The sequence below is a fragment of the Panthera uncia genome (genome assembly GCF_023721935.1).
Source record: "Panthera uncia isolate 11264 chromosome A1 unlocalized genomic scaffold, Puncia_PCG_1.0 HiC_scaffold_17, whole genome shotgun sequence".
Lineage (NCBI taxonomy): Eukaryota > Metazoa > Chordata > Mammalia > Carnivora > Felidae > Panthera > Panthera uncia.
The window spans coordinates 52,878,235-52,900,428 of record NW_026057577.1 but is presented as its reverse complement, the minus strand read 5'-3'; the positions used below and the strand labels follow the sequence as shown (position 1 = coordinate 52,900,428).

The 22,194-nt window shown below is 34.3% G+C and overlaps 1 protein-coding gene across 1 annotated transcript in view; it reads right to left on the bottom strand.

The window, feature by feature from the left end:
- The window catches only part of FCHO2 (FCH and mu domain containing endocytic adaptor 2), a 139,590-nt gene that overhangs the window by 46,707 nt on the left and 70,689 nt on the right, over nt 1-22,194 (bottom strand). The window contains exons 10-12 of the mRNA XM_049649622.1: nt 10,338-10,382; nt 8,594-8,666; nt 5,239-5,263 (exon numbers count right to left, since the gene is read on the bottom strand). Coding sequence (XP_049505579.1) covers nt 5,239-5,263; nt 8,594-8,666; nt 10,338-10,382 — 143 coding nt within the window. The remainder of the gene's footprint in view (nt 1-5,238; nt 5,264-8,593; nt 8,667-10,337; nt 10,383-22,194) is intronic.

Genomic DNA, 22,194 nt, shown 5'->3' with positions numbered 1-22,194 from the left:
TCAATCCATGATTTCTATATAATGGCCCCACACTGTTGGAGCAAAGCATTAGGCCAAAGCAATATGAAAAAAAGAGCAGATAACTTAACCCACTAATCTTAAAAAACAGGTTTGGATAGTGGTGGTAGTGATTTTAAAAAAATATATTGGAGGGGCGCCTGGGTGGCGCAGTCGGTTAAGCGTCCGACTTCAGCCAGGTCACGATCTCGCGGTCCGTGAGTTCGAGCCCCGCGTCAGGCTCTGGGCTGATGGCTCGGAGCCTGGAGCCTGTTTCCGATTCTGTGTCTCCCTCTCTCTCTGCCCCTCCCCCGTTCATGCTCTGTCTCTCTCTGTCCCAAAAATAAATAAAAAACGTTGAAAAAAAAATTAAAAAAATATATATATATATTGGAATAATTAATTAATTAATTGGAGGGGCACCTGGGTGGCTCAGTCAGATAAGCATCCAACTCTTGATTTCTGCTCAGGTCATGATCTCATAGGTTGGAGCCACACATTCCAGCTCCCAGCTGGCAGTGTGGAGCCTGCTTGGGATTCTTTCTCTCCTATCTCTCTGCCCCTGCCCCCACACGCTCACTCTCTCTCTCTCAAAATAAAGAAACGTTAAAAAAGGTTAAAAAAAAGAAAAACTAAAGATGTAGTCCCTCAAAATAATTTAATTACACAGACCATTTAGAAACGGAACAGAAATTAAATGGTAATTTCCCTACCAAGACGTCTAGACCATGGATGTTTTTTAAAGAAATCATTAAGAGTACCATAGGGCACCTGGCTGGCTCAGTCAGTAGGGCATGCAACTTTCGATCTCAGGGTCATGAGTTCAAGGCCCATGATGGGCATAGAGCCTACTTAAAAAACAAAACACAACAACAAAAAAAGACTAGCCATAAAAAAGTCATAAATAGGCCATAAATAAATAATAATAGGCTATAAATAAAACAACAAAAGAAAGCCTCTTCTCCCTGCTGACCACCACTGTAACGCTGCTCTCCAAAAGTAACCACAATTAAGTGTCCAGTAATACATTCTTTAAAAAACAAAACAAAAAACACCCAAAGATATCTGCTCATTTATATTTTTAAAACAGCAGTTACTTAAAAATCATACTTGCTGCTTCTCTTTCCATATCAGCAGGCACAACAACCTAATTCTGTAACGTGTGACTATTAGAGTGAATGTTTAATAATTTATTTAACCAATCTCCATTTTGATGGATGTTTCCAGTTTTTTGTTAATATAAACAATGTTGGAATAAACATGTCTCTACTTCTCTCTCCCTCCCCCTCTACATACAGCAGTCCCCCTTATCCATGGAGGATACATTCCTACACCCCAGTGGATGCCTGAAACCAAGGACAGTAATGAACCCTATGTATACTAGGTTTTTCCCTATACATACATACCTATGATAAAGTTTAATTTATAAATTAGATACAGTAAGAGATTTTTTTAGACACCATAACATTAACAACAATAACAAGAATTACAACATACTATAATAAAAGTTACGTGGATGTGCTCTCTCTCTCTCTCTCTCTAAACATCTTACTTTACTGTACTCAACCGTCTTCTTGTGATGATGTGACATAATAAAATACCTATATGATAAGATGACATGAGGTGAATGATGTAAGCACTGTGACATAGTGTCAGGCTACTAATGACCTTCTAATGATATATCAGAAAGAGGATCATCTGCTTCTGAACCACAATCAACCGTAAGTAACTTAAATCATGGAAAGCGAAACAGCAGATGGTGGGGAGGGCTACTATATGCATATATCTTGACCAAGTACATATAAAACCCTAACAGTAAATGGCAAGCAGTAGGAATGGGGAGTCAAAAAGAACATGCATTTCTTATTTGAGAAGATAGTGCCAAACTATCCGCAAAAAAGACTGTACCAATTTACATTCCTGTTAATACAAGTAAACCAAAACTTTTGCCAATATGATAGATAAATAATTTTATTTTAATTTGCATCAGAATGAGACTACCATTCTGAGCAACATTTCTTATGGTTATTTACCACTTTTACTTCTTTTTATGGAAACAGCCTGTTTTTATCATAATGCCCCTTTCCTACTGAGATGCTTGCTCACCTTTAAAAATGATCTGTATAAGAATTGATGGTACAGGATTACATGATTCTTACTATGATGAAGTTAAAGCTCTGTTGCTGAATTCTGAATTCTAATAGGGAATTCAAACTCCAGGTGTCCTCAGCTGGAATTCTAATGTTACTATATACATGCTTATGTCTCCCTCTTCCTCAGCACATGAGGCTTTTCTAATCACATAGTGAATGTCATGAATGGTTTTAATTTGTGAGTTAGATATTTTCTAATTACCACAGTAAATGTTAAACTGGTTCCTTATTGATGAAATTAAAAATATTCAAGATACATGGATTGGTGTGCTTCTTATACTTGTTCATCCTTTTGAGAACGGTATGTAAGAATTCAGCAAGGTGTAGACTCTTTATTCTTAGACATGATGACCGAGCTCAGTAGTATATAATCACCTTAGTCTCAGAATCCATGAACATTTATTGAAAATTCCCTGAGTATATATTATGAAATTGAAAGTTAAAATATTTATTAATTTAAAAATACTGATAAAAGTATTGTGTTAAACATAAATATTTGTGAAAAATAAATTTATTTTTAAAATAAAAAAATGGGAAGAGTAGCATTGTTTAACATTTTTGAAAATCTTTTTAGTGTCGAGTTTAGAAGAGGACATGATTCTCACATTATTTCTGCTATCAATCTGTGAGATATTTTGTTTTGGTGGAAACATAAAGAAAACATGACTTCATAACTCATCTCACTTATTATAAAACTGAAAAAAAAAGTAGTTTAAAATTTCTGCAGATACAGTAAAACCTTGGTTTGTGAGCGTAATTCATTCCAGAAACACATTTGTAATCCAAAGCACTTGTATATCAAAGCAAATTTCCCCATAAGAAATAATGGAAACTCAGATGATTCATTCCACAACCCAAAAATATTCATATAAAAATGATTGTAATATAATATAATAAATAAAATGCAAAATATAAAGAAAAAGAAACTAATCTGTATTTACCTTTAAAAACCTTCATGGCTGGTTTGAGGGAGACAAGAGAGAGGAGGGTGATTGTGTAGGACGACTTTCAATATCACTAACGGAATCACTGTTATCTATTGGTTCAATGGAATCTTTTTCTGCATGGGGGCCATTATATATGCTCACAGGGATGTTGACTACAGTGCATATTAATAAACTCTTGTCATATACTGTACTTAATGTAACTGACAATAAGACAGCGGAGGGGAGGATCTGTATCTGCAGGCAGCCTAATCTAGAGTGAAGCAAAGCATCCCTAAGCTTACTCTTGTATGGAAAAGCAAAGGACCATCCGTTGGTGCCTTGAAGTGACAAAAAATACACTAGGGCCAGTTGTGAGCACCTTCCAATGTTCTGAAAAATCACTGATTTGTGCCAAACACCACAGCCTGAGACCAAGCATCTGAGAATGGGAGATGATCACCCACAATCCCGTAGTGAGAGAGACAGAGAGAGAGAGAAAAAAACGATTGGCTCAGTTGTGATCATGTGACATTCAGCATCATGTACTACTCCTATTACAAGACATTGCTTGTTTATCAAGTTAAAATTTATTAGAAATCTTTGCTTGTCTTGCAGAACACTTGCAGAACAAGTTACTCACAGTCCAAGGCTTTACTGTAATTTGGATATATATTTTTGGTACTAAATCACAGCATAAGAAGTGACGGTTTATTGAAATTCATTGCAGTGTGGAATCTGAAATAAAATCCGTTAACATTAAAAAAAAATGATCTGTATAGAAATTTTACAAAGGAAATTAATTAGCCCCTTGTTATATGTCTTACAAACATACTCTGCCAATTTATCTTTACTGGTTCATATTCTTCTAAAATTTTTTTGGTAATTAAAATTACAAAACATACTGTTTTGTTTTCTTTCAACACAAATTTATGAATCATTTCTTATATGACATTAGACTTATGCATCCTTTTTATAAGTGCTTTTCTAATTCCAGACAAGTACTGACAACAGTTCAAAATTGGTTAACACTGATCATTACAGAACAGTATCAATTAGCTGAGATTTTAACCCTGGATGACACTAGAAATCTATTTCTTTCTTTTCACTCTACATTTATCAACAAATCATAATCTTCTTATTTCAAAGTTGAAATAGACAGCAAAAATACTAATTTTATTTAAGTTACATAAAACAGAATGTTTCACAAAATATCTTTATCTTGGTATATACACCATTATGCTGTAAAAGATCAAAAGGTTTTTGGGCCAAAAAAAAGAGTAATTATGCAAGCAAGAACAATAAGCAAAGGAGACAGGAAGCTTGATCCTACTGCACTTAGTAACATGACCACTGTCTAATGAACAACCTGAAAAGTGTGTCTGTCTATACAATACTTATACCATTTGGTAAATCTACTCTCCTACTGTAAACACAAGGAGCTCCATTTAATGTCTTCTTTAATTACATATAAAGAAATATATTTAAATACGAAATATAAACAAACTTTCTTCAGAACAAAAAGCACAGAGAAGTACTAACCATGATTATTACTGCTATGTTTTCTAAAATGATAACCTCTAAACAAAACTCTAATACTTGAATAAAATTTTAATAATCAGGAACACACTTCTATTTTTAATGCTTATTTATTTTTGAGAGAGCATAAGCAAGAGGAGAATGGACAGAGAGAGGGTGAGGGAGAGAGAGCAACTAAAGCAGGCTCTGCACTGACAGCAGAGAGCCCCATGTGGGGCTCGAACTCAAGAACCATGAGATCATGACCTGAGCCAAAGTCAGACACTTAACCAACTGAGCTAGCCAGGTGCCCCAGGAATACACAATTAAGAGCATCATGTTTTAAAGTATGCAGATTTGAGATCTGGCATATTTCTCAAGAAAAAGCAATATGGTATGGTACCATTCAAATTTTTAAACTAAAATGTCCACTTTTCAAAGGTAGGTAGAACTACCTTTTATTTAATATAAAAGCATCTAGTAATGTAAGGCCAAAATTTTATCTGTAATTTTAATAGTGAATTTACAATAAACTGGTTAGTATTTTTCTTAGAAAAATTTGTGAACAACTCAACCCAAATATGCTGGGTATTTCCTAATCAAAATAGCTAATTTACATGGTTTATATCAAAGTAAAATCTACTTACAAGTGAATCTGCATCAGGGCATTCCCTATTAAAATAAACAAAATATTATAAATAATTATTACAACTATCCAATAATAACTGTATACTGAAAGTGATCATCTTGGTATTTAAATGTAACTTTTATTTAAACTTAACAAAAATATTTAGAAAAAATCAAATCATGAGGATTAAAATATACTAAATGATTTTAAAATTCAAAAGAAAGCATTCCTATATCCATAATACATGACAAAATGAAACTCACACAGCTTACAATTATTTTAAAAACTTGTACTTCACAAGTACTTCTTTTCCATTAACACACACACAAATCTTATAAAGGAAGCTATCAGTCCTACAAGGATTTCTTAGTGGCTTTTAATTCTTTAGGCAGAGAAAGCTAAAAAAATTTCTAAGAGGAAAGCTCGACTTTTTTTTTTTTAAGTCTGTACTTGTATTAATTGGTAAATACTAGTAAATAACATTTTACAATATATTTTTGTTAAAACTTCAGTTTCATTTGAAGTACCTTCCATAGCTAGCATATAAACAAAAGCCAAAAAAGCTATTTTTCTCCATATATGTTAAATGAGTAGCCAGACTTCCACTTGAAAAAGCTTTCTAGTCTACTAAGTTGTTGAAAATTGTTAATTTTATCATTTATTTAACTGATAAATATTAATTTGGACGTAAACTAGCAAAAATATATTTTATTTATTTTTTTAAGTGAGCAGGAAGCAAGAACTTTATCAGAGTATAAAATTAGAAAGTAAGAATAGTAAGAAAGCTCTCTTTACAGAGAGGGGCATTCGAAAGTGAATGCCCCCCACCAAAAAAGTATTTTATATGCAAAACCAAAACATAAAGAAGATCAACCTTCTCAAATAATCAAATAAAGACTTAAACATATAAAATTAAAGACATTGAGGCCATGAAGAATATGGTTAGAAGAATTTCTGTGTACATATTCTAGATCAAATTCACAAAAATCAGAGTGCATACTGAAAACATATCTAGATTAGTTGCATAATTCTTTGACTTTAGACAGTTAATGCACGCAGTATCAGAATCTGCCACTTTAATAACAGACTAAAAACATAAACATTAGGTATACCTTGAGAGCCCAATGGACAATAAAAAGTACTAAATTAATATACAGGATAAGCAGGTCATCTCTATCTACCCAAAGACTAAGCACAAATCGGAAAAATCTACAGAGTGAAGAATTCTGTTAGGGGAAGACAAAATGGAACAGACTGAAATAACGGAAAAAGAGGGAGATGACTACACTGCTCTTAATCCAAACTCCAGCACCAAAGCAGGTAAATGCAAACCTCTTGTGTCTTTATAGCCATTTAAATGTCACTTAAGATTGCCAATTTTGAAAAAAGAGCTCCCTTATTACTGATATATGAGGGGTATTTATCAAAAATCCTACTGCATACTCTGAGGAAATGTTCCAGAAAAGACAATATAATAATAAATTCAATTCCTCTACAGAATCATTTAAAATGTTAGAGCACTTCTACTTTCTTCTTTTTTAAAAGATAAAGTTTAAATATCAAAGTGTCAAAGTTCCAAACAGTTTATTCTCTGGCTTTAAGCCAGAACTGTTCAGTCTTTGTGGGAAAGCACTCATCTGTTTGCTTTCACAGTGGGCTGTAATGAGACCTGCAGATGAAGCCCCAGGAAGAGCAAGCTCTGAGCAGGACCCCTCTTCCACAATCACTGGCATTTCAAAAGCCTTCGGGCTGTTTAAGAAGCAGCATGCCAAGAGCCTTGGGCATTTCAAACAAAGAGGTTTCTAATATTTTTCCTGCCTGGAAGTGTTGAAAGAAGACAATCATGATGCAGTTGTTTAAAGCACTGATTTTCTGCCCTAGTATTCTCAGTGGTGAAAAATATTCCAATATCCAAGTAGCCTAACGATGGTACTGGGAAATTACTGATCATGCAAAACAATTCTAAAAACACAGAATACACAAAAATATTATAAGCTCCCTGAATTAACAGCTGTGAAAACCACATATTATAAAAATAATTGAATTTAAGGCTTTTACTGTCTATAATATACTAACAAAGTGGCTACATTTCTAATTTCATGTACGAATCAACTGTTTAGACTTCCTTAAGTATTTCCAATGTTACAAAAATAGTTTTGATTCCATCTCCTTAGCAATATACTCCCTTCATAAAGCTGAAAAGACATCCGCAGATGAGATGGTAACCACAGATATAAATCACTTCCCAATCAGTCTTAATTTGTTAACCAAGTGAAACTAAACTTGGGAGGGGGTAAGAAACAGACATTTAGAATGGTAGAAACTCAGATAAAATGAATTTAACTAGATAGGAGGTAAGAACACCCAAAGCACAAATTGTTCTCTTACATTGAAAACATGAGTGGCCATGAAAACTCTGCTAATTACGCTGGAGAAGCAGGGATTTTAAACAAATTTCAAGCCAGTGTTACTGGCTTCACAAATCATTTAAGACTTGATTAGCGTCTTGTCAATCTATATAGGTTGAATAATTACAGAAACAAAGATTCCTTTAATTCCAGTTTGTGTCTGGTAAATCATAGCTCTTAAGAGCTTCTCAACCCCAGGTGTATATTAGGAATGACAGAGGCTGCTTAAAAGCAAACCAAACTAAACAAAACAAAAATTATGCTGTGTCTCACACCCTGCAAATCTGTAATAATTGGTCTGAGGTGGGGCCTGGCATAGATATATTTATGTTAATTTTCCACGTAGTTCTAATGTGTATAGCCAAGACATAAAATTTCACTTACCCAATATCTGTTGAATTTACTATATGCTAATTATATATTCTTTGTATCCTAACTTAATTTTTTTTAAAGGTAAATCAGATTTATATTCCATCCTCTATATCAAAAGCTGATGACCTAGCATAAATGTTTAAAACATGTTAGGGCTTTTGTTCTTCCCCATTTTCTGTTTACGTGTGCATATATCGCTATGAGCCTATATGTTTAGAGTTGTCTAGAAGGATTTTCATCACATTGTTGACCATGGGTTTTTTCTTAGGCATTAAGATTTAGAAGAATTTTTAGTTTCCTTTGCACTTTTTTTTTTAAATATGCATGTATCATTTTGTAAAAAGAATGTCTTTAAAGTTTAAATTTCAAAACATAGAAGCCTTTATCTTAATATTTTAAAATAGTAGGAAATCTAATACTTTTAACTTAACCCAGAGGAGCTGGCAAATGTATTCAGAAAAGTGTATTTTTTACACCTCAGACATACATACATTGAGTTATTTCTGAAGAAATTTTTCTTCTCACATTCAAAACAACAGTCTTATTCTTAGTTACTTAATAACAAAGAATTGTGACAATATTTAATATACTTACACAGACTCTGCATCCTTTTCCTTTTTAATTATTCCTGGCAAACCAAAAGTCTTTCTTTTCCGTGGTTTTATACCTTAAAATAAATGTATATTGTCACAAAAACATAACTGCTGTTGATAAATATATTACACTTGTATCCTGATACATAATTTGCTTATGTCAATACTAAATCTGGATGAAAGAAATAAAAGTATCAATTGGTAAACTCTAATGTTTAAATCATAGTCATAGTCTGTTTAGATTTTTCTTATGTTAATTTAATAAAGATTTATCACTTGATTAACAAAATTCTCTTTTCCTCTAAGTCTCCCCTAAATTACCTCAGACAACATAAACATTTGGAGAATCTTAAAACTTCAAAGAAGGGACATTATTCACTATATTAGATTTTGTTATAAATCCAAGTCAAATCATGTTTCCTGTCTGGAAGATCAAAAAATACGAATGTGGTGTTTTAAATAAAAAGATGACACAAAAGATCCATTAACAGTAAACACAGAAAACTTATGGCATTCTTTTGCACACATATTATCTTTAATATAATGAATGTTGTAAGTTGATTCTACCATAAATGAGTATCATCTATATTCTGCCTAATATGGCAGTTCTTCCTCCTCTTCCTTCATGACAAATTATTTCTTAGAAATCAGCCATACTATTAACTGTTGCTGGAATTCAGCACAAAGCTTAGCTGCTTACTCGGACAACTACAGAGCATACCTAAGATAACCTTTCACCATATAGATGAGGAAACTCAAGGGTATTTTTTGGTTTTTTTTTTTTATCTCAGTATTATCCAGCTACTAAATACTATAGCCAGGATTAGAAACCAGCTGTTTTAAAACAAGGTACTTGCTTCCATGCAAAACTAAACCATACATTTGTACAGCATGTTATATCAAATACATTTTTTTCTCACAGAGTATTATTACTTACTATCCACATTTTACAATAAAGAAAGCTAAAGAACAGAGAACTTGCATAGTTACTGCTCTCAAACAGCTAGTAACTGTAAGAAATCTAGGCACGAGAACCTGACTCCTCCAATGATAGCTTTACATACAACAGTAAACCTTTTCTCTGAATTCTCACATAAATGTTGAGAGAAAAATAAATAGAAAAGATTGCTTCCCAAATTATTTCTAGTAGCTCACAAAGTACTTAAACAGGAAGGTAGGTGCCTGGCTGGTTCAGTCTGTGGAACATGTGACTCTAATCTTGGGGTTGTGAATTTGAGTCCCACATTGGGTGCAGAGATTACTTAAAAATAGAATATTTAAATAAACAAACATGAAGGGTTGTAGACCCTTTCTCCAAGTCACATCATCACTCCTCCTGAATAAGGGGAATATTCACATCAATATATAACCTTCATTAATTACTGAAATGTTTCTCACTTTAAAATAAATCTTATACATTAATGTGTAGCAATGATTTTCATATTTATGAGAATGTTTAAAGATGGATGTCAATAAAGAAAACAATCTCGATGTGTATTTGAAAATAAATACATGTTATATTTAATCTTTTAAGATATATATTCTAACACACTAATATTCCTTTGGGCAAACCTACTGTTTACTTATTAAGTGAAGATTAAAAATCTATAGGCCTTCAAACTACATTCAGATTTTTTATATCACTCCACAAACATGCTGACATCAATGGATAATAGCCACTCTTTATTTGTTCAATAAACAGAAGATATTAGCTAGTTACCACACATTACAACTAGTCAACTTACCTTCAACTGCACTAGCAGGGTCACATTCTTCAAATTCAATAAGGCCTAAAACAAAACAAAACAGATGAACAGCTCTTAGTAAAAAAAAAAATAAAAAAATAAAAAAATTTAAAGCTGATGGAAAACAATCAGATCAAATCACATTACATCTTTTTAATCGACCTGACATGTGTTCTAGTGTTATCTGATAGTGTTATTTAAAATATCAATAATTTTAAAAACCAAATAACCCTAACACTGACAAAAACTGACACTAGTCTATTATTATCATAGTTAACTGAAAACCCTTTATATATGATACTGTAGAACTGGAGACACCTACTGTGTACTTTCTGTTTTCAAGGAGCTTGCAGGATACTAAAGAAAAAAGTAAGCACACTAAAAGGCAGGTGCTGAATCCCTGGTTGTGTTCATGGGGAGGATGGGGGACCAACATAGTAAATACTAATAGAATGTCAGCTTGGGAACTTGTCCCTCTCGTAGACCACTGTGAACTGGCAAATAATAGGTCTTTAACAAATATTTGCTGAACAAATAAATGCATTAATTACATCATAGCTAAGTGGTGATCCTCTAACTATAAAGCAGGTCAAGGAATCTGAACTTTTAGTTTGCAGGTAATGGGAAGAGTTTTCATGAGAGGTAATACATACATGCCCCTATAAAGTGGTCTTAAAAGAAAATTAGCACTGGTATGAGGGATAGACTACAGAAAGAGAAGAAGAAGATAAAATAGAAATCAGCTGAAAAACATTTTAAGTAGCTCTAAAATGACAGATCTGCTAAGACTAGCCTTAAATGTCATATAATAGATTTCATGTACATGGGATACTAAACTATTTAGGTAGTAAAGAAAGTAACAAAAGCATGAATCACTGTTCTGCTAAAATGTCCCCAAAAATAAATATCAGACTAAAAAATATCTTCTATTTAAACAGTCATTTTACCCCTGTTTTATAATACTTAAATTTATGCAAGTTCAGCATTTTTGTGAAATAAATTTTTATTAATAGTAAGAGTTTCAACATGCTATTTCAAAAAATTTAAAAATCAGCCTTGGGGGCACCTGGGTGACTCAGCTAAGTGTCCAACTCTTGATTTCAGCTCAGGTCATGATCTCACGGTTTGTGAGATGGACCCCCACGTCGGGCTCTGTGCTGACAGCGTGGGGCCTGCTTGGGATTCTCTCTCCTTCTCTCTCTGCCTCTCCCCTACTTGTTCTCACTCTCTCTCTTTTAAAACAAATAAACATAAAAAAATAAAAAAAATAAAAACAAAGCTTGAAGAGTGGAAAACAGAAGATTTCATTACTGGTTCTTCTGAGACATTAAGCTAAACTAAAACTATGAATAAGTTCATCATCAGAGTTCTCACTGATCATCTAATTATAAAAGAAAGCCACTAATTAGTAAGAAATATTTCTCTACAAGAAAGAACATCTAAAAATATTGGTGGATCAGTCAGTTGAACGTCTGACCCTTAATTTCAGTTCAGGTCATGATTCTAGGGTTGTGGGATCAAGCCCCACGTCAGGCTCCATGCTGAGCAGAGAGCCTACTTAGGGCTTGCTTGCTCTCTCTCTCTCTCTCTCTCTCTCTCTCTCTCTGCCCCTCTCCGACACTCATGTGCTCTCTCTCTAAAAAAAAAACAAAAACAAAAAAAACAAACAATTGGCTAAAATGTCCTTCTTAACCCCAAATCTAAGATCTACTTCTTCAGTTCTGGTTTCTATTCATTAGAGTACATTAACATTTAGTGATAAGCAAAATAACAACAACTAAAAAAAAAACTCATAAAAGTGAGTTGATAAACAAGGTCCTAATTAATTACTGATACCTTTCTAAGTATTCTTATAATACACATGTGACTAAAAAAAATAAAATACATTTACTACTTCCACCCCAAAAAGCCTTGAAATCAGAAAATGACCCAATTAAAAATTTAAAAGACTTCAAGTTCAGTTTGCAAATCTGGAAGCTAAAAATTCATTAAATGAAAGGGTAATGAACTCATTGTTAGAATTCTTTAGAGGCATGCATTAACAGTTTACAAAGAGATTAGAAATGAAAGATCAAGAAAGGTAAAGAATTTTAGTATGTGCATCTAATAATTAACAACTACTTGGTGTAAAAGAATGAAAAATTTCCACGGAAATTACCAATAGTTTATTATGTATCATTAGCTTTATAACTTACTAATAAACCTTAAGAGACTATGACCACCTGTCAAATAAATCTGAGAGTTCCTACAGCTATACATCGCATAATCTGTGCTCAGTAACTTTTCACATAATCTCAAATAATCAAGCTACGGGCTTAGAGAGGAAAAACAAAACATCAATGCCAAACAAACTGAAAGATTTTAAAATACATAAAAATAGAGTACCTAAGAAGACTTCTGTAACATCACCTTAGCAAATATATTATTCTTTTAAGATCTTTGGGTGCCTTCATATATGTGAAAATACCAAAGGCATCCCTTAACTCTACAAAAATTCCCTCAAAGTTCTACATTTTTTTCTCTCAAAATCTTTTTCCTATACCAGACATACCTCGATTGCTTTTCTCTTTCCCTTTTCTAAACATCCTCTTACAATCTATTTAAAACAGGAAAATGTCCAATAAAAACAAACTATTCAAAATCACACTTTTGAAACCGAAGATGCCAGATCCTTTCAAACTGTAAAATATATATAAAAATTTTAAACTGAATACCTTCAGCACATAAGCTTTTCTATTAAAGACAGAAATATTAACAGTTTCTGGTATAATAAAACTAAATATGCCCTTTAAAAAGAAACATTAACTCATGCATGAAAAAGATTTCCAAATGGCATATGCTCCACACGCCACTTCCCATGGCAAAGCTTTGCGTGCCTGGCTCTGTGCCAGTTGACAGCTCAGCTGGATATCAGTGCACACTGTGACCCCCTTGCATCACGTCACTTCTGAAATGTTTCACAAGTAGAAAGTTTATTCAGCATCTTCCTCAAATGCAGTCCACTGCCCATCATTCTGCTATTTAATCCTAAGACAAGTTACTTTTTTTGACAGACCCAAAGCCAGGGTAAGAGTCAGAAAGAATAGTTTGCTACAACTGGAATTTCAACTGTTTTAGGCTCAATTAATTCTGTTGTCAAAATAAATAACTGCTCTTAGCGCTTAGATTTTATACTGGGCCACAAGGGCAATTTAATTTGTATAAAAGCAAGAAAGACCATTTTGGCTCTGTCTCCTGATGCTCTTTTACACATTATATAAAAAATGCCATCATGAGTTCAAAAAGCAGAAGAAATTAAAGGCAGACCTCCAAGAGGTCAACAATAAAGTAAAACAATTCTTACAGAGGATGCTTTCTTTAATCATCAGGTAGGAATAAATTATTGCTGAAAGAAAAGAAAAGAAAGAAAGAGAAAGAGAGAAAAAGAAAGAAAAAGAGAAAGAGAAAGAGTCAACAACGTAAAGAATTCTAATTTGAATCAAAACTTTTAGGAAATGCTACAGGAAGAAAGACAATTTAATAGCAATATTTAATCAACACATTCTGTGGTTGAAGTACAGTATTAAAAAATATAAAACATTTAATAGTTGCCATCATTGTGAATCAATTCTAAATCTCAGGCCACCAACAGGGCAAATCTGCAACTTAGTCTAGTTAGTGGCCTCAAAACTGATATAGTAAGTCTGGGCCACGCAAATCAAGCCTATCTCTGTATTTACCCAACTCAAAGAACAGAACACTTGGTTCTAATTAAAAGCCAAAATAAAACATATGAACATGCCCAGATCCCAAAGTCTAACAAAAAGAATGGTGATAACTGGGGAGAGTGGAGGGGTGGGGGTAATGACACAGGAAAGAGGGAGGGAAGGAGCGGAGGAGAAGGGGGTAATGACTCATAACAATGGAAGTCAATGACTACATTTTCAAGCTTGCTCCTGGGCAACACAGCCACATTCCTGGGTGTCTGGGATGGTGAACCAGGCAAGCTAACATGAAAAAGAACATCAACCTCCAGCTGTAGTAATGAGCAAAGGGCATGCAGGCTCAAGTTCTGGTTTTGCCACTTGCTTCCTGGCTAATTACTTTAATCTAGTTACCTTCTCTACTTGAACCTAAGTCATATCATTTTTATAAATACGCTATGGCAGAAGAAAACCTTTTGCCATACCTGCTTTCTCTTTCTCTACAAATACCCATACACACATACAATTCTTTCTTTTTTAGTTTACTAAACCATTTGAAAGTAAGTTACAACGTCAATGCTACTTCACTTCAGGGGTACTTATTTTAATAAAGGGCTTTAAGATAGAATTCTCTCAATCCAATGGTTCCAAATCCCAGTGCCTAGCTGAATCTCCTAGTGCAATGCTTCCTGCTTAAGAATCATCTGGAGAGGGGCACCTGTGTGGCTCAGTGCGTTAAGCATCAGACTTGAGCTCAGGTCATGATCTCACAGTTCATGAGTTCAAGCCCCGCATTGGGCTCTGTGCTGACAGCTCAGAGCCTAGAGCCTGTTTTGGATTCTGTCTCTCTCTCTCTCTCTCTCTCTCTCTCTGCCCTCCCCCACTCATACTCTGTCTGTCTCTCAAGAATGAATAAACGTTAAAAAAAATTTTTTTTTGAAGAATCATCTGGAAAGCTCATTAAACCACAAATCACTGGGCCCCAGCCCCAGAGTGTCCTATACAGAAGGTCTAGGTTGGTGCTCAGGAATGTGCATTTTTCACAAACTCTCAGGTGACTGCAGATGGTCCTGGGATCACACTTGGAGAACTACACTCAGGGAACTCCTGGGTCCACTGCCAGATACTCACTAATTCTAGATGGTACTTCTCCAATTTTACTCTACATACAAACTGCCTAGGTGTGAGAAGTGAGATGATTCATTTTCAGGAGAACCAAACAAAAGCTGTGCTAATTAACAATGGGTTTACAACCTATTGGAAATATGTACGAAGCCCCCTTACCATGATGGAATACCAAACCCTAAGACACATCACTTCCTGGTTCTTCCTCCCCTCTCCATTTCGCAGGCTTATTTTTTGCAGGCTTTGCAATAAGCATGCGCCAAAGAACTGAAGTCTCTGTGTCACCTCAAAGAATGTACATTTGTTCCAGTCAGACTACTTTTTCCCTTACATGAGCAAAGGCAACCTCCTGGTAAGGCTGTAACCTCTTAGTACTCAGTCAATGAGCAATCAGGGGAAGGACTTGCATACTATGAGATAAACTGCCTGCTGTAACTGCCCATCAGACACCCGCTCTTGCAAGAACGTTGAGTAAAGCCTAGTTTCACTGTGCTCCAAGTCTCCATCACTCCTTTGACCCGGTCAGTGGGTTTATTTCTCACACTAGAATCTTATTAAAATGCAGATTCTTAAAGGGGTGCCTGGCTGGCTCTGTAAGAAGAACATGCTACTCTTGATCTCAGTTCAAGCCTCACATTGGGTGGTAGAGATTACTTAAATAATTTTTTAAATGCAGATTCTTAAAGCTAAATAAATACAAAAAATGCAGATTCTATTTCGGTAGGCCTAGGGTAGAGTTTGAGATCCTGCATTTATAACAAGCATCCAGTGATAAAATGCTCTAGTTACTGAACAATGGCTGTACCTAAGACTCAGATGAGGAGTTTTAAAATATAGTGGTACTGAGGAACCACCCTAGACCACTGCAGTGAGAATTTCTGGGACAGGGAACTGTCTGTACATTTTTAAAAAAAGAGAGAGGCAGGGAGGGGGAAGAAGGGAAGAGAGAGTAAAAGAGAGGGAGAAAGAGAAAGGGAGGGAGAGAGAGAGGAAGGAAGGAATGGAGGAAGAAGAGAAGGGAAGAGAAATGAAGAGAAATGAAAGGGAAAGAGAATAAAATTGCTACTGCTGATTCTTATATATATCCAAGGCTTGAGAATCAGTGATGAGGCAAACTTAGGAACGATGCTCTTAAATGAAAAAAGCAGGTTTTTCACTATGAAATTTCAGTCACTGTAAAACTTCAAAGTCCAAAATTTCATCTAGTTCTCCAAACAAAGAATCTTAAACATTGAAGTATAATCACCTACATCCAAAATCTGACACTACCTCTATACTTCCAGATTGAGTCATTTTTTCACCCTCTGTGATACTGATAAAACCTTACGTGATTATACCCAATTCACTAAATCTCTTTTCCCTGGGAACTTCCCTCTTCACCACCAGTGGTGAAGAAGCCTGTTTATACTACATGATCTAGTCAGAAATGACTAGATTAGAAAGATTACCTGGACCAGATTCTTTGTCTGAGAAATTTGTAAAGAGAACAAAACCTGGGTTAATTCTGAGCTGTGGCTTCAATTAAAGAACCAGTAAAAATACCTAGAAATTGCAGAGATGTCACCTTATGTCCTATGCCTGGAAAAGCAAAGAAACCATTGTGCAATAATAATAATAATAAAGCAGTAAAAATAGATCAAATGAAGGAAAAATTATTCCTAGTATTACTACAGGTTTGAGTTTCCTTCTGCAGCCTGGCTACACTCCTGATTTTGGATCCTTGGGATATCTGTTTCTTTCTAATAAATCTCCTTTTAGTTCAAACCGGTTTAAGTTAGCTTCTTTAACATACTGCAGAAAAAGCTAAAACTCTGTTCTTGTTATTATGCACATGTAAAAATTATAATCAGCTTACTTTACTTTTTTACCTCTATTTTGTTGCCTGTGTTATTATACATTTAACATTTTTAACGGCTACTTCAAATTAATGAAATAAGTTGTCCTTAGACAAAGCCTGCTCAAAACAGCTTAATTTTTACTTTGTAATTTAGGATTATTATTATTGAGAATCGGTTACTATGCTGTGATATGACTGCAGATGTAGTTAGGGCAGGGTGTCAGAATAAATTTTTTCTGAACCGAAGAAGAGCAGAATCAGCTTTTGAAGAAAGATTATATACTATCGTGGGACACACAATTCTCATGAACTATATGACATACCCGCTACTATACTACACAGGAAGTATATTTTCTAACAATTCTGTAAAGAGTAAAACAGTAAATATATTAGATTTTGTGGGCCCTAAGTCCTGTCACAACTACTGATCTCTGCTCCTGTGGTACAAAAAGTACTATACACAATACTTAAGTAAACATGACTGTTCAAAACAACTTGCATCAACAATGACATCTGAATTTTCTAATTTTTGTGTATCATAAAATACTACTTTTCTTTTGATTTTTTTCCCCAATAGTTAAAAAATGTAAACCCAGGGGCGCCTGGGTGGCTTAGTCAGTTAAGTATCAACTTCAGTTCAGGTCATAATTTCACAGTTCATGGATTCGAGCCCACGTCGGGTTCTGCGGTGACAGTTCAGCCTGCTTCAGATTCTCCCCTCTCTCTGCCCCTCCCCCACTCATGCTCTGTCTCTCTCTCAAAAATAAACAAACATTAATTAATTAAAATTGTAAACCCAGTCTTTGCTGGTAGGCCTCTACAAGCTGCTATAACCCAACTTAAAAATAAGCAGAGCTAAACTTGACTCAATAGCCATAGTTTGCTGATTCTTGCTCTAAAAAATATAGAAGAGGATCAGTATCAGGTTCCGTGTACATCCCATAGGGCTGAGTTTTATGTCACTGCACTGAGTGACTAGGATACAACAGGTAAAGCTGTACTTCTTCACATATAACCTTTTCTATGTTACTTTTTTGGAGAGCTCTCTCTTTTACTTTCTATTTGTGCTAATCTACATTATCCTCTTCCCTAATCATCATCCTGAAAGGTCAGCTGCTTTTGCTATCAAATAGAAAAACCAAGAAATCACAGCTGGTGTAGTTTATGAGTCTATGTCTCTTCTCGGCTTTTTAAATTTTGCTTTTGACACTAGGGTTTCTTCTCTGATTCAAAAAAAAAAAAAAAAAAAAAGCAAACTTTGGTAGGGAGGAGTAGTAGGAAGCTCTATTGTGCATTTGACATTATTCCAAATCCTTGAAAGCTCTAGAAACATGATTTTAGATTTTTTAAAAATTATTTGTTTTACCCTACACTTCAAAATAATACACATAGGGGCGGGCGCCTGGGTGGCTCAGTCAGTTAAGCGTCTGACTTCAGCTCAGGTCATGATCTCACAGCTCGTGAGTTTGAGCCCCGCATCAGGGTCTGTGCTGACAGCTTAGAGCCTGGAGCCTGCTTCAAATTCTATGTCTCCCTCTCTCTCTCTGCTCCTCCCCTGCTCATGCTCTGTCTCTCCTTCAAAAAGAAATAAAAACATTAAAAAATTTAAAAAATAAAAATAAAAATAAAAATAAAATAATACACATAATGTAGAAGCTAAAAATTTCCAAATATCCAATCAATTTCATTTAGGCAGTATGACCATAGGAATCTTAGTTTTCCTTTTTCCTTTGTGGCTGATTGTTTTTCATGTGTACCTTTCTCAAGATTTTCATATTTTTATCTTTAAACACAGTATAATCCCTGGAAGTCCTCAAATGAAAGCTATAAACCTATCTTATCATATAATGAAAATACAGATAAGTTTTATTTAAACATATTATATACTGGTCTATCAACTTTTTAGGTTATTTATCCTTTTGTTTCTTATAAAAAGAAACTTGTTTAACTTTTATGAATTATAAAAAGTATATAGCAAAATCAGCAGAATGACTGTAAAACAGGGAACTCCAAATATGGTTATAATCTCCTTTGGCAATTAAAATACATGAGAATTGACAGGAATACTAGGATGTTATTTGAACACAGAAAGATATTCACAATTAGAAAACACCTGTTTATTCATAACCCTTTCAGATCATAGGTGCTTTGATATTCAAAGCATCTGCTTACAGTGGTGACTCCAATTCCAGAAAAGTCAAGCAGTATTACACTCAAAAAGTAACGATAGTAAGAGTATAGAGGTTCCTCAAAAATTTTTAAATACAACTACCATATGACCCAGCAATTCCACTTCTGGATATTTATCTGAAGAAAACAAAATTACTATCTCAAAAAGATATCTACATGCCCAAGTTCACTGCAGCCTTATTTACAATAACCAAGATGGGGTAACAACCTAAGTGTCCAGTGATGAATGAATGGATAAAGAAAATGTGTTGTATATATACAATGGAATATTATTCAGCCATTAAAAGAAAGAAAGAAACCCTGCCATCTGCAACAACATGAATGGACCTTGAGGATATTATGCTGAATGAAATAAGTCAGAAAAAGACAAATACTACATGACCTCACTTATATGTGGAATCTAAAGAAAACCAAACTCATAAATACAAATAAAAGATTGGTGGTTGCCAAAGGCAGGGGTTGGGAGTGAAGGGTAGGTAAAATGGTTAAAGATGGCAAAAGGTACAAACTTCTACTTATAAGATAAGTAAGTCCTGGAGATGTAATACACAGCATGATGACTATAGTTAACAACACTATACCGTATATTTGAAAGCCGCTAAGAAAGAGTTCTTAAAAGTTCTCATCGCAAGGGGTGGATGCTAACTAGACTTATTTGGTAATCGTTTCTTATATACATATATCAAATCATTATGTTGCACATCTAAAAATAATACTATATGTTGATCATATCTTAATTTTTAAAAAGGTAATGACAAAAAAAGCCACTTCATATAATAAGTAGTATAAAATAGTCTCAATGAATAGTGAAAAAGTTGTAATGCTCTCAGTGCTGATTTACACAGGATAACTGGACACAAAGTTAGAGGTTGTATCTTTGAACAGGTAACTGCTAAAGGAAAAAAAGGTCATTTTTCAGCACAAGAATAACAAGTTAATTTTTAGATATACAAAATTTTTACAAAACTGGGCCTCTTGTTTTCTTTTTAAAATAATATATCCCATAGGACAAAAACTAGTTTAAGAAGGAATTCATCCACCAGAGGGGGCCCTTACAAAACAGGAAAAATAAAATGTTAACAACAATCAGCAGTATATACAATTCAAGGTTAGAATACATCTCACAGAAGTCTATGAATTCCATACAATCACATGCAAATTTTTTGAGTACACTATTTTTCTGAGAAACACAAAATTTTTATCACTGCAATGGGCCCCCAGGCTCATTTGTTCAGGTGCCCGTAAGCTGAACAAATACACAGAAAGAGCTGTGACCAGTCACCCATAGCAAGCCAACTAGAGAAGTAATATTTATCTCGTCCACTCCACTCCGACACCATTCTTTTTTTTTTTTTTTTATAGTTAGCTCTAGGACCACTTTTTTGAAAGTTAGTCATTTATAGTCACTGTCAACCCTAGAACTGTCACCTAACTCTGGACTTAGTGATTATTCTTAGGAAAGCCCATGTCATCACCATGATGTGGCAGCTGTTTTACCTCCTACACTTTAACTACATAGGAATTTTCTACATGTCATAGTATATCTTAAGACCAGAAAATTTAAATTTAAAAGGAAACAATATCCATTAGTAGCCACACAGTAATCAGAAATGTATTAATTTTTTAACGTAACATTTATTTAAGTACTCAACAAATGTTACATTATCTTATGTAACCCTCACTCACAACAACCTCATGAACCAAATACTATTATAATCCCTGCTTTACAGATGACGGCAATAAGGCTTAAAAATCTCGCTGCTAGTAAAAGAACCAACACAAACTACAGGGCTAAGTACTGTGCTATATCACAGATAAGAAAATAACTGAAATTTTTACTGAGATAATTGCAGATTCACATACAGTTGTTAAAAAACAAAACAAAACAAAAACAGTTAAAGGGAGACTCCTGGTATACTTTGCCCAATTTCCTGCCATGATAACATTTTGCAAAACTACAATGTAACATCACAAACAGGATACTGATAATAGTACAATTTACCAATCTTGTTTAGTGTTCTAAGGCACTTTTAACCAGCCAATACATCTTTGCTTTTATCTATCAATACTTCTAATTGCTCTATATAAAAACTGTATTTGTTCTCCAATTGTTTTTAACCTCTCTTAACTGATCTTCCCTCTAATTTAATCTCTTTATAAAGAATTTTATAGTTTCATACTTTTCTGTAGTTATATGTCTCAACATCCTCATTCTCTTTATATTTGTAAACCTGCTCAGTTCTAGTCTAATTTCTCCAAAGCATGGGCCCTGGGGTCAAGAATCCTGGTATTTTAGTATCAGCTCTACCATGTACTAGCTTAGACAAATCATTTAACCTCTCAACATTTCCCTCATCTTTAAAATGAGAATAATAGTACCCACTTCAACAGTTGCTAAAGATCAAAGTTTTCCTGCAAAGTGTTTGGCTCGGTACATGGCAGAGAGTAAGGCACTACATTTTAACCATAATTATTTACTATTCCTCACCAAGACTTTTCTAACAGCAAATTCATCCACTGCAACCTCCTTAACATCCTTTAGTAGTATATGTCCATTTGTTCATTCACTCAAAAAAAATGTACTATTACACATAAACAAGATAAACAGATGAATCAAATATAGAGCTTTTCTTCACATTTGCACAATTACTAAAATTTAAGGTAGACAGCAACAATGCCAAAAAAAGGAGGAAAAAAAGTACAGTTAAAGTTCTATGGCACTTTCGATGGAGGAAGTAGCAAATATCCTGGGTCTTTAAGAGTTCATTCACTCGACAAATAAATGGAAAGATATGGGGAAAGACAGGAAAGAAGTAGGATATAGCATTTCCTAGAATAAGAACATAAGGGCAACTAAAGCACCAAGGGGAAAAGGGACATGTATAGGAAACAGAAAGCAGTTCCAGCTGACAGCAGTGGAGGGTAATAAAGGTAAAAAAGACTAAAGACTAGTCAGGGCCAGATCCTGAAAAGCTCTGAATCTAAATCCGGAGTCTAAATTTCATTCTGTCTATAATGAAAA